Source organism: Anolis sagrei, chromosome X (genome assembly GCF_037176765.1).
Source record: "Anolis sagrei isolate rAnoSag1 chromosome X, rAnoSag1.mat, whole genome shotgun sequence".
Classification (NCBI taxonomy): Eukaryota; Metazoa; Chordata; class Lepidosauria; order Squamata; family Dactyloidae; genus Anolis; species Anolis sagrei.
In genome coordinates, this window is record NC_090034.1 from 14,998,228 (window position 1) to 15,010,809 (window position 12,582).

Sequence of the window (12,582 nt, forward strand, 5' to 3'; positions counted from 1 at the left end):
AGGAGAAACCTGGGTTCCTTCATTTCTGTGCAGGGAGAAGTCTGGCTGCTGGGATTATATATTGCAACAGTCTCCTGCAATCCTTTAACTCACTCAAGTTTCTGAATCATCATAATATGCATTTGCCCTTGGAAGAATCAAAGAAGTTGTCCTTGTGTTGCCCTATGACAATATAATAAACCTAGGCATTGAGGGCGACTTCTTTGAATCTTCCAAGTACAAATGTATATAATGATTCAAAAATTTCTGGGGGAAAATATCCAGTTCAAACCTGAGACTTTTCTACTTCAAGTGAGTTAAAGGACTGCAGGAGATTGTTGCAATATATGATCACAGCAGCCAGTCTGCTCTCTGCAGAGAAATTGAGGAACTCTGCAGCACCAACAGAAGCCTGGATGACGAAAATGGGAGACGTGGCCAAGATGGATAAACTCCCTTGCTTATTAAAGGAAGCATTTTTGAATGACTGGAAACCTTGCATTGACTTTTTGCATGAAGAAGAAAGGGATTTGCGAATTTTAACTTTTGAAAAAACAAAATGATTAGACAGTAAGAAACCGGGAGGGAGGTGTCTATATTATTTATAGCTGAATGAAGATCAATCAGAATTCAACTACTTTTCTTTTTCTTATTCTTTTTCCTATGCTTTATTCCTGTGCTTTTCTTTGTTTTTTGCACCTTTTATGTTTCAGTTCTATAGTTCTTAATACTATATTCTCTCAGATTTCTCCCCTTTTTCTATTTTCCTTTTAATGTAGCTTTTAAAATTGTTAGGGAGAGGGAGAGAGTCTTCCAAGGGCAAAGCAGTTTGGTTTCTACTTGATTCGAAGCAGTGACCTTGCATCTTCCCCAAAAGGACTGACCCTGGGACTGGCCCCCAAGCGCTGCCCCTCGCCTCCGGTTTTCTCGCTGAAGCCAAACAGAGGGGAATAAAGGCCCAGAGGCAGATGGCGGCACTGACTCCTTCACCGCACAATCGGAAGGAAGCGAGCCCAAGGCACTCACCGTGACTTCATCCCCGGCTTCACCTCCACTGTCTTGTCGGAGCTGGCCACGACGCGCACCGAAACCTCCCCAGCCTCCGGATGGTTCTGTCGCCGCAGGAACTTGTTCACCCGCTCCTCCAAGTGGTTCCCCAAACGGGTGGCCTGCAGCCCTGATGGAAGGAGGGAGGGAGGCCATGAGAATGCATCTGCACTACAGAATTCACACAGCTTGAAACCACCTTAACTGACGTAGCTCAATGCTATGGCATCACTGGACTTGTAGTTTCACAAGGTCTCTAGCCTTCTCTGTGAAAAAGTGCTGGTGCTTCATCAAGTGGTGTCAAATAGCATTAATATGACAGTGTAGTTCAGGCATGGGCAAACCTGGGTGGAATTTTGCTAATGCCTGGTGCAGTTGAACTCCAGGTTAATTATGTTGTTGTAGGGCTTCCATCTATAAAAGCTTATGTTACCAACTTTTCCCTCTCAGTCTCAAAGGTAGTGTATATGCCTTCTAGGTGTGTTGCTCTATCACAGTGGTTCCCAATCCATGGGCTGTGAGACCTAAAATAGAGTCCATGGCCGGGGGTGTGTGCTGCCTTTGGTGGAGAGTGAGAGAGAGAAGGAGAGGGAGAGAAAGAAGGAAGGAAGGAGGCCAGCGCCATTTCCCTCAGTCTCTCGTGGCTTCCCTGGCAGAGTTGGAAGAGAGTGAGAGAGAGAAGGAGAGTTCCACAAAGTTATTATTATTATTATTATTATTATTATTTTACTGACACAAAACCGCAGTACGTCACAGCAAACGAGATCTATATGCTTGATTTCATATCACAAAATCACAAGTCGAACACTGCCCAAGCGTCTAGGACTGTGTGATGTATTTTTGAATGATGCGTGCAGATCCAAGTAAGGTGGCTTTTTGCAGTTGACAGATCATGATTTTGTCAATGTTTATTGTTTCCAAATTCTGGGTGAGATCTTTTGGCACGGCACCCAGTGTGCCAATGACCACTGGGACCACCTGTACTGGTTTATGCCAGAGCATTTGCTATTATTATTATTATTATTATTATTATTATCCATTGCCACACATCAGTTATAATTGGAAAGCTGTTCTTTGTAATACTGTTTAGTACCCCGTAGTAGTAGTAGTAGTAGTAGTAGTAATAATAATAATAATAATAATAATAATAATAATAAAAAACTTTATTTATACTCTGCCACCATTTCCCCAAAGGGGACTCGGGCAGCTTACATGAGGCCAAGCCCAACAGTACATTACAGTAAAATAAACCAAGACAACAATACATACAATACAATTAAATCAATAAAAACATAAGAATACAATAAAAACAGCACAAACTAAATGCAATGTAAAATCAATCCCAAGGGTGCAAGTTAAAATAATAAAACTCAGGATGAGATAGAGATAAAGAAGAAGTAGGAGATGGAATAGTGGAGACAGGCCTTCAAACAGGGAGGGGGAAGTGCAATATAAAGGGCAATATGAGAACAAACCTTATGGGAGGAACAACAAAGGGAATATCATATCACTCTCCAAAGGCGCAACCGAAAAGCCAAGTTTTGAGATAAACTTGTAGTAAACTAGTAGTAGTTTTTATTGTTATTATTATTAGCTCCCATTGCCACAAATCAGTTGTAATGGGAAACCAGCCCTTTGTAAGACCATTTAGTCCTCCAAAGTTTGTTGCTGTGGTTGTTGTTATTATTATTATTAGCAGCTCCACTTTTTGTATTCAGCCCCCTCCCCTACTTTTTTTTTTACATGAGTGTTAACAAAACCCACAGATAATAACACAGCTGCACCAAACATTTTTTTCTTGGTGTCTTTATTTTTAGGCCTGTTCCTGGGGTTATTTGGGGTGCTGATTCGGAAAATTGTATTGGATAAACCGTATCGGCTCTAGTTTATTACATATGGTTTTCTATGGGCGAGCAGATAGCAACTACTGGATGGCATATGTTCTGTATCAGAAACTTGAGCTGATGGGGTCTATCCAATGTAATTTTCTGAATCAGCACCCCAAACAACCAAACCGAATCTAAAATTGATCAAAAACTAATTTGTAACCCTTTTGGTACTAATGTTGGGAGAGTGGTCCCTGTTCAAAAAAAGGTTGGGAAATAGTGCTCTTATCAGATCTTAGCCAAATTCCTTTTCTTTGGGGAGGGGGGAGGTGAGGTCATCTGCCAATGAGGCCACTGCGATTCTGGGCTCTGCAGTCCAGGAAACAGATCCCCTTATGTTTTGCTCCCCACAACTATTGACATCCCTGGCCAGACAGCAGACAGTGCGTGGGTGTTCAATGGCAAAACAGCTGAAGAGCCCCAGACTGGGAACAGGGGGTCCCTCTGAACACTTTGTCCCAAGGAAACTGGCAGCCCTGCCCAACCAGGGGCCTCACCCTCCCACCATCCATCCTGGTTTAAAAATAAAAGAGGTCCAGTTGCCAGGCGCAGACCCCCCACTTACTTTTGGCACTGAATTTGTTCTCTTTACGGGTTCGGCCGGTTTTCTTCAAGCAGTTGTCACAGACAAAACTAAAAAGAACAACCAAAGTTTGAGTTGGAGTGAACCTGTTTCACCACCACACTGGCAATAATAGCAATCATCATCACCATAATCAGCACTATCATCTATCTTCTATGTATATAATAAAAGTTAAACTACATATGAACGTACCTAGCTATCTATGTATTTTCCAAGATCGCTCCCTCATCCACAGAGCCCTGCGACTCCTGCCAATGATAGATCTGGGCCAAACTTGCCATACAGACCCATCATGACCATCTTAACATACTGGTGCGGTTTGAGGGGAAATGATCATTGATGACTGAAGTTATAGTTCACCCACAATCTCAGAGCACTGTGGACCACACAATGTCACCCATGTTTACCATATTACCAAAGAGTCATATGGGACCATTCTTAAAATACAAAGACTATTTCTAATAAACAGCATTACAGAATCCCTAACACAAGAATCACTGGGTACCAAACGTAAAGGTTTCCCCTTGACATTAAGTCTAGTCGTGTATGACTCTGGGGGGTAGTGCTCATTTCCATTCCTAAGTCGAACAACCAGCGTTGTCCATAGACACCTCCAAGGTCATGGCCAGCATGACTGCATGGAATGCCATTACCTTCCCACAGAAGCGGTACCTATTGATCTACACACATTTGCATGTTTTCGAACTGCTAGGTTGGCAGAAGCTGGGCCTAACAGTGGGAGCTCACCCTGCTCCCCAGATTCAAACCGTTGACCTTTCGGCCAGCGAGTTCAGCAGCTCAGTGGTTTAACTCACTGCACCATCAGGGGCTCCTAGGCTACTTTATATCTATCTATATCTATGTCTATCTATATCTCTAATAAAAGTGAAAATATGTTTGTGTGCGATTTCCAAGATGGCACCCATTTCCGGAGAGCCCTGTGACTCCTCCTGACGATTGATCTGGACCAAATCTAGCACCACAGAACTATGACGACCAACTCTGCATAGTGGCTGGGTCTGGGGAAAATGGACCCTGGATGATGGGAGTTTTAGTCTACCCCCATATCCTTATGCGTTTTTTAATGGGACCATTCATAAAATCTGGGGGGGGGGGGGGGGGAGAACCCAATGACTTTTCTAGTATGTAGCGTTACAGAAGATGTAACCCAAGCATAGTTGGGTACCTAAGCTAATAGTAGCAGCAGCAGTACTAATAATGATGATACTAATAACAGATATCTTTGCACTATGTTCTCTTCTTGAGACAACAATCCTCACAGATAAAGACCCAATTCAGGGCCTTCTGGGTAGAAGCTCAAGTGAAGCGCTCTCCAAAGCAAAGCTATCTGCCTTCAAAGCCACTTACCCTGAAGGCCAAATAATATCGTAGTGTAAGACACATATCTGGTGCATCTTCCGTCCACATTCCTTGCAATCCACAAAACTAAAAAAGAAAATAAGAAAAAAGCAAATATATATATAAGAGAACAAGGAATAATAAAAATTAAACCATTTTCAGCAGTATGGAGTATTGTAAAACGCTGGAATTCTAAAATATTGCTATTTGATTAGGACCTGCTTTTTGTTTTAGTGCTGCTCTGTCACAAAAGGCCCAAAACATTTCTTGTGAATCGTTTTTGGTTGCTGACCAGTGAACACTTACGGCTCTGGGTCCAGCGTGTCATTCTTCTTCTTCTCAAACTGATCTTTTGATATCGTTCTGTAAACAGAGAAAGACAGGGAACGGGTTAATTGCAGCTCCGCTTCGGTTACAGCCCCAGAGCGGAGAAGGGGTTCCTACAAAACAGCTATACCACAATGAAAGGCAGGTAATACATTTATTATTATTATTATTATTATTATTATTATTATTATTAATCTGACACAAAAACACAGTATGACACAATAAATGACATATATGCTGGATTTCGTATCACAAAATCAGAAGTCAAACAGTTCCCAAGTGTTTAGGACTGTTGTAATTATTATTATTATTATTATTTTATCTGCCTTTCTTTTTCTCCTATTATTGGAACTACAAGTGGCTAGCAGAAAACATGATATCATACAAATGGAAAACAAAGCAAAGGCAGGAAAAATATGGATATAAAAATGAGAAAAAACCAATTGCATCCCTGTGTCAAGAAGTCTAAAAATTAAAATAGGATACAGTACACAGTCCCCAAGTTACAAATGACTCCTAGGTAAGAATGAGGCTGAGCCAACAGGAAATGAGAGAAATCTCCCCCTCAGAAGGAAAATCAATTCCCGGAAGAGTCATTATTGTGGGAAAAGGTGTCTCCACTAAAGCTTTATCTCCAATCCTTCTTTTCACAACAAGCCAATTTTTTTCAAAATTCAATTATCATAGGACAGAAAGTGAGGTGAAATCTTCTGAACAGGGGCACAGGCAGCAAAGGAAACATCATAGGAGTGTTCACCCTTTCCTATGCTTTTCACATACATTTTTGGCTGGAGCTGCACTTCAAAAATGTACCTGTTCTGACTTACATACAAATTAAAGAACAAGCTTACAGAACCTATCTCTTTTCGTAATGTGGGGACTTCCCATATAAATATAATTACAATAACATTCTAGCTGATGAAGAAACACAACATACAAACTATCTATAGACCTGCTAAGAAAATGCAACCAATGCTACGTTCAGCAAAGGACAAGACCTCTGCAGGAGTCGACCATATTCTGTACCATGCAACTGTGGACAAGTCTACATAGGGATCGCCAAACACAGCAGCAATGCCCAGATACGAATCAAAGAACACAAAAGGCATTGCAGACTAATCAAACCAGAGACGTCAGCTATAGCGGAGCATCTGATGAACCAACCTGGACACAGCATATTATTTCATTTTTAATGTTTTTTTATTGCAATGATATCCATCTAATACATAGAAATAAATTTACTTTATATACATCCATAAACCATTACATTTTGCCCTCTTTTTACCTCCCCCCCCCTCCAACTTTACAAAGCATTTTAAGTGCAGCCAGTCTAGGAATCTGTCCATTTTCTCCTTTATCTGATCATTAGCTTTCCCTTCTTCAATCCATTTCACAACAGCATATTATTTGAAAACACATATTATTTGGACACAGAGAAGCCATTGAAATCCACAAGAATGTAGACAACTTCAACAGAAAGGAGGAAATCATGAAAATGAACAAAATCTGGCTACCAGTATTAAAAAAAACCTCTGAAATCAGGACAGTAAATAAAGAACAAAAATAAAAACAAGGGAATTCCAGACAAGAATCAATCAGGGCCAGCTAACACCTCCCAACAAAGGATTCCCCCAGGTGTGAATCAGCCAGACCTCGAAGCTGCAAGGCTTTGCAACGGTAAGCAAGGTGATTAATTACAACATTCACAAGACAAGAGTTCTTCCTCCCACCCTGGACCTTCCACAGATATAGAAACCTCCTTTGTTTAGTTTCCAACAGATCTCACAACCTGAGGATGCCTGCCATAGATGTGGGCGAAACATCAGGAGAGAATGCTTCTGTAACATGGCCATACAGCCAAGAAAACTCACAGCAATCCAATGATATTCTAACTTTCCAGCCCATTCCAAGAGAGGGGCTGGGGCAGTGGGGAGGCTCAGGTTGGAGCCCGTTCTAACCGAATCCCAGGGTCGGAGGAGACCCCCAAGGGCTGTCCCTTCAGGTCCCGTTGTGTGGGATCTCCAGAGCACGACTTCAAAGAGCCTCTCCCTGAAACGCAGAGGGCATCTGCTTTGCAGGCCTTTGACCCCAATGAGGGCAAGGCTGGCAAAGGAAGCAGAGCACCCCTTCCCTCCTGCTGGGTTCAGCCTGGGCCCCATAATGCTGCCTTTGGTTTGTTTGCTTGTTTCTTCCTTTAATGAGGGGTAACTTACGTCTGGGGCTGAGCCGGGTCATCGCCCAGGGTAACGTTCTCCCCCTGGATTTCAGTGAAGCATCTCTCGCAGAAGTGGTACCTGTCAGCAAGAAGGCCATATTGGGGTGAACTGGTCCGTCACAAGACATGGCCGGCCAAGCAAAGGAAGCAGTCAGCGTGGCCGGAGGGAAGCAGCGTTGGTCAGTTGGTGGACAGAGGGGAGGGGAGCAGACAGACAGCACAGACAGACAGAAGCAGTCGTAAGACACAGACAGCAAGACAAGACAGAGCAGAAAGACAAGCAAACGACAAGGGGAAAAGGAGAGCCTCCAGTCTGCCCAGTGACGAACTGGGCCCAGAAAGGCAGCCAAAGGCTATCTTGCCATAGCCACCATTATTCAATCCAAGGAGGCTTTGCAACTGACTAGGAGCCTGTTACACAATTTTAGTATTATTATTACTATTACTACTACTATTATTATTCATACCCCATTTTTGCCTCTCTAAGCAGATTACAGTAATCCAAAATAATAACTATTTAAAATCCCCCAGTGGCGCAGTGGGTTAAACCCGTGTGCCAGCAGGACTGAAGACCAACAGGTCACAGGTTCGAATCTGAGGAGAGCGCGAATGAGCTCCCTCTATCAGCTCCAGCTCCTCATGCAGGGACATGAGAGAAGCCTCCCCACAAGGATGATAAAACATCAAAACATCCAGGGGTCCCCTGGGCAACGTCCTTGCAGATGGCCAATTCTCTCACACCAGAAGCGACTTGCAGTTTCTCAAGTCACTCCTGACACGACTAAATAAATTTTAAAAACCCTGAAAATACACAAACATTCAAATAGAATGATATATTAACAGCATTAAAGCCTTGAAAACTGATTAAAATGTATTATTATTATTATTATTATTATTAATTGTATTTATACCCTGCCCTTCTCATCCCGAAGGGGACTCAGAGCGGCTTTACAATAGGCAACAATTAAATGCCACATAAACGGACATAAATAGAATAAACATATACCTCAAAAACATAAAATTAAAGACATCTAAACATTACAAACTATTATTTTTTAAAAAACCCCACACAATCTGAGATCATAGTTCAGGAACCATTCCAGTCCTGATTGCATATATTCCATGGGCTTATAAAAGGGGGGGGGGATGTAATTTCAGCAGGTGGGGGAAATGTTTAATTTGTGTGCATCTACACTGATTGATTATGGAGTTTGAAACTGCTTGAACCGTGATTGCTCAATACAATGGAATCCGGGATGTGTAGTTTGGTGAGGCACAAAAACTACACAAAAGCCATGTTCCCAGGACCCCGGTTTCTTTTGACCTGGGAGAAAAATGCCACCCTCCCCAACAAGGCAGCCCTGGCGCAATGCCTAGGAAAGGAAAGCATGAACGGCAACACAAAGGAAGCTGCCCAGAAGAGGCTGCAAAAAGGAAGAAGAAAGCAACAACAGGAACAAGAAGAAGGAAAGGGGAGACACACAGAGATGCGGTCCTGCCCGCTGAGATAGTCCAGATGGCTTGAATTTGTCCATCTCCCCAAGCGCCCCATGAGAAGAGGGCCACTTTGCAAATGTGCCACACAGATTCCACGTGCCCTACTGACCCAAATTGAATGCTTACCTTTTAGGAGCTAAGTGACCTTGCCAAAATGAGGCTGAGCATTAGATTCACGTCACACCATCACCTTAGAACTGAACCAAAAGGGGAAGCTGCTTCAGGGGAAGCGGAGCTCCTATTTGAAGGACGGCATCTTTCATTTAATGACCACGGCTCAATGCTATGCCATCCTGAGACTTGTTGAGGCACCAGGGAAGGCTCAAGACCTTGCAAAACTACAGCTCCCATGACTCCATAACATTGAACTGAGGCAGTTAAAGCAGATTCATTCTGCAGCATAGATGCACCCCAAGGTTTTCCTTGCAATTGCTGAAAGTTTTGGTGTTTTAAAGAAGGAATTCTAAGCAGGCAGCAACACTTTTGGCCGAATTACAAGGAGTGAACCTTTTGTTGCTGTGCATTATATTTGGCAGGAAATGCTTTTTTTTTTTTTTTTTTTGGTTTCAGGGTTTTGAAAATTGAGGTGCGCATTAGAGACTCAAGTCAATATGGTAGTAGCACATGCCCCGCTGGTCCTGGCTTCCGGTGAAGTGAGAGACGGAGAGAAGAAGGGCTTACCGGTTCTGGTAGCTGTAGTAGGCTGCATCGCGGGGAATAGTGCAGAGCTGCTTCCCATAGCAGCACAAGGTCTGGGGAGAGAACTCATACTGCAAAAGAGAAGACAGAGAGAGAGGAACAAAGGGAGATGGGTCTCCTCGGCCACAAGCCCTTTTCACACACACTGTTCCTCTATCTATCTCCTGGTGTTTTACCACTTTAGATCTTTGTGGACACTCTACTGATGGAGGCATCCTCACACCAAACATGGGAGCCCTCAAATCCAAACTGTCCAAGAGACTGAGGCAGCTGTGACTCAGCATTTGGAAACTAAACACACTTCACTGAGTACCTATGTACCAGTGTTTTGGACTCCAGCTTCCAGCATTCCTAGCCTTTGCACAAGCTGGAAGCAGGGGCTTCTGGAGGCTGGAAGCTCAACCACCTGGAAAAGGGCCGCAGGTTTGACCCTGCTGCTCTACATGTAATTTTATATGTAATATATAATTGTATATTATATATTACATATTATTAATAGTATTGCAGTATAGTGGTATAGTATAGTAATATATAATACTAGTATTGTTCTATGCTAATAATATAATATATTGTATGTGCGTATAACATTGATCATAATGTTGTAATACAATATCATAATAATTATATATTATATATTACATGTCATATGACTAATAATATTGCAGTATAGAGGTACAGTACAATATAGTAATATAGAATAGTAATATTTTGCTATGGTAATAATATAATATATTGTATGTGCATAAAACATTGATCATAATGTTGAAATACAATATAATAATATAATAATTATATATTATATATTACATGTCATATTACTAATAATTTTACAGTATAGATGTACAGTATAATATAGTAATATAGTAATATATAATACTAATATTATGCAATGCTTGTGCTATGCCAATAATATAATATATTGTATGTACATCTAATATTGATCATAATATTGCAATATAACATAATAATTATATATTATATTTCATATTACTAATAACATTGCAGTATAATATTGCGCTATGCTAATAATATATTGTACATACATATAACTTGTAAGATGCTCTGAGTCCCCTTTGGGGTGAGAAGAGCAGGATATAAATGTCGTACATAAATAAATACACCTCAATAGACCTCTTGAAAAACATGGCAGTAAAAGAGACATTCTTTTTTTTTTAATGGATGCAACATAGAAGAGATCCTTTTTGTGCTGGACCAATGGGTTTGGAGATATCTCTCCATTAAGTGCCTTTTGTGACATGAAATGCATATTTTTAAGGGTTTACACAAAATTATTTCCCAAAAACACAGCCCATGGTTTGAATCAGGCCTTTAAATCCAAAACAGAAACATTCCTCCTGTGCTATGATAATAATAGAAACGTTCCTCTCCACTGTATGTGACCCATGCCCAAGAGTTTCAGGGACAGAAAGAGAGGCCGGAACAAAGGAGTACCCAGCGCCAGGTCTGCACTTTCTGAGAAAGCTCCCATTTGCATTGCCAACCGGGGGGAGGGAGGGAGGGAGGCACACCTTGCGTCCACAGCAGTATCCCAGGGACTGCATGACGGGGTCAATCTCCTGCTCGAAGACCTCTGCCAGCTTCGTGCAAAACTTGTAGACCCTGGAGGTCTTGCGGTTGTAGAGCCAGGCATTGTTGAACATCAGCCAGACGTCCTCCACGTACTGCCAGGGCTCCTGGTACTGCCCTGTGTCCAGCTTGCGCTTGATGGTGGACAGGTCCATGGGGCTCTTCACAATATCAAAATAGTCCTTCAGAGAAAGGTAGGGGGAGAGGGAGAGGTCGGCTTCGGTGAGGACCCAGTTTTTCTGAGAGGACCCCAAAGGCAGCAGCAGGAAGAGGAGAAGAGGAGGGGGAGGAAGGGCAGCTCCACTGTCAGGAGTCAATGCTGAGCCAACATCAAACCGGCTTCCAATCCCCCACCCCTCCCCGGAGCAGAACGGGGTGGTTCTCTCATCTAACCAGCCTGGTCTGCCTCTCCCCCAGGCAGGGACCCCCAGGGTCTCCATGAAGGTTGACTGTCAGAAATATTAAATATTAACTAGGTATTTTTAATTACAAAAATGTGAGTCAAGCACTGAAAAGGTTAAATGAATACAATGAGTCAGCAAAAGCTAATTGTATTAATTGTGTTAATTGTAACTGTGTGTTTTAATGTATTGCTTTTTGGCATCTAATGCCTGCCTACTGTAAGCCGTCCCGAGTCCCTCTTCAGAAGTGAGAAGGATAGGATAAAAATTCCCAAAATAAATAAAAGCAGTACAATATAAGCAGGTGTGCCTGTAGCTTAGTAGCCTCAGTCTGTGAGAGGTCTTTGTGGGAGAAAGACCGCAGTATGAGAAGGCCTCAGTGTTAGTTTGCCTCAGTGGGAGAAAGGCCTCAGTGTAAGAAGGCTTCAGTGAGAGAAAGGCCTCAGTGTTAGTAGACCTGATGTGAGAGAAGCCCCAGATCGAAGGCCATTGTGTGTGAAGGCTGATGTGTAAAAAAACTACTGTGTGAAGCTCCTGTGTAACTTTGGTGTGACAGGAGGGTCTGTGAGAACGAAGCTGTTTTTCTGCATGAGAACGAAGCCTAGCATGAAAGCAAGGAAGGAAGTATAAAGAACTTTATTTATGTTGTGCAAACCTTGATCTTGTAAATAGTGCAACCATATTATTTTGCTATAAGCTTCCTATGAAATAGTATTGGTCTGTGTGTTTTTGTTCTTTTTATCACTTTTGGCTACTGGTACTGGTTCACACTGCTGCTAAGTTACTCTGCTGTGCATTTATGAGGAGGGCCCACATACCCAACACTGATCTCCCTGCTTCCTCCTTCCAATCCCTACGTACCGGAATGCCCAGCAGCTGAGGATCCACCGGCTGCCGGAAAGGCAGAGACTCTGGGTCCTGGCGGTAGAGGGCCTCCAAAGTGGGCATGAGCGCCTGTCGCAGCTCTTCAGGCTTAAAGACTGTGGAAACGTTTGAAAACAG

At 42.5% G+C, this 12,582-nt stretch overlaps 1 protein-coding gene across 1 annotated transcript in view; it reads right to left on the minus strand.

Moving 5' to 3' along the window:
* Positions 1-12,582, minus strand: part of LOC132782038 (CREB-binding protein) — a 39,690-nt gene that overhangs the window by 8,711 nt on the left and 18,397 nt on the right. The window contains exons 17-24 of the mRNA XM_067473252.1: positions 12,442-12,560; positions 11,122-11,361; positions 9,575-9,663; positions 7,395-7,475; positions 5,161-5,217; positions 4,864-4,941; positions 3,478-3,545; positions 1,006-1,156 (exon numbers count right to left, since the gene is read on the minus strand). Of these exons, the coding sequence (XP_067329353.1) occupies positions 1,006-1,156; positions 3,478-3,545; positions 4,864-4,941; positions 5,161-5,217; positions 7,395-7,475; positions 9,575-9,663; positions 11,122-11,361; positions 12,442-12,560 (883 nt within the window). The remainder of the gene's footprint in view (positions 1-1,005; positions 1,157-3,477; positions 3,546-4,863; positions 4,942-5,160; positions 5,218-7,394; positions 7,476-9,574; positions 9,664-11,121; positions 11,362-12,441; positions 12,561-12,582) is intronic.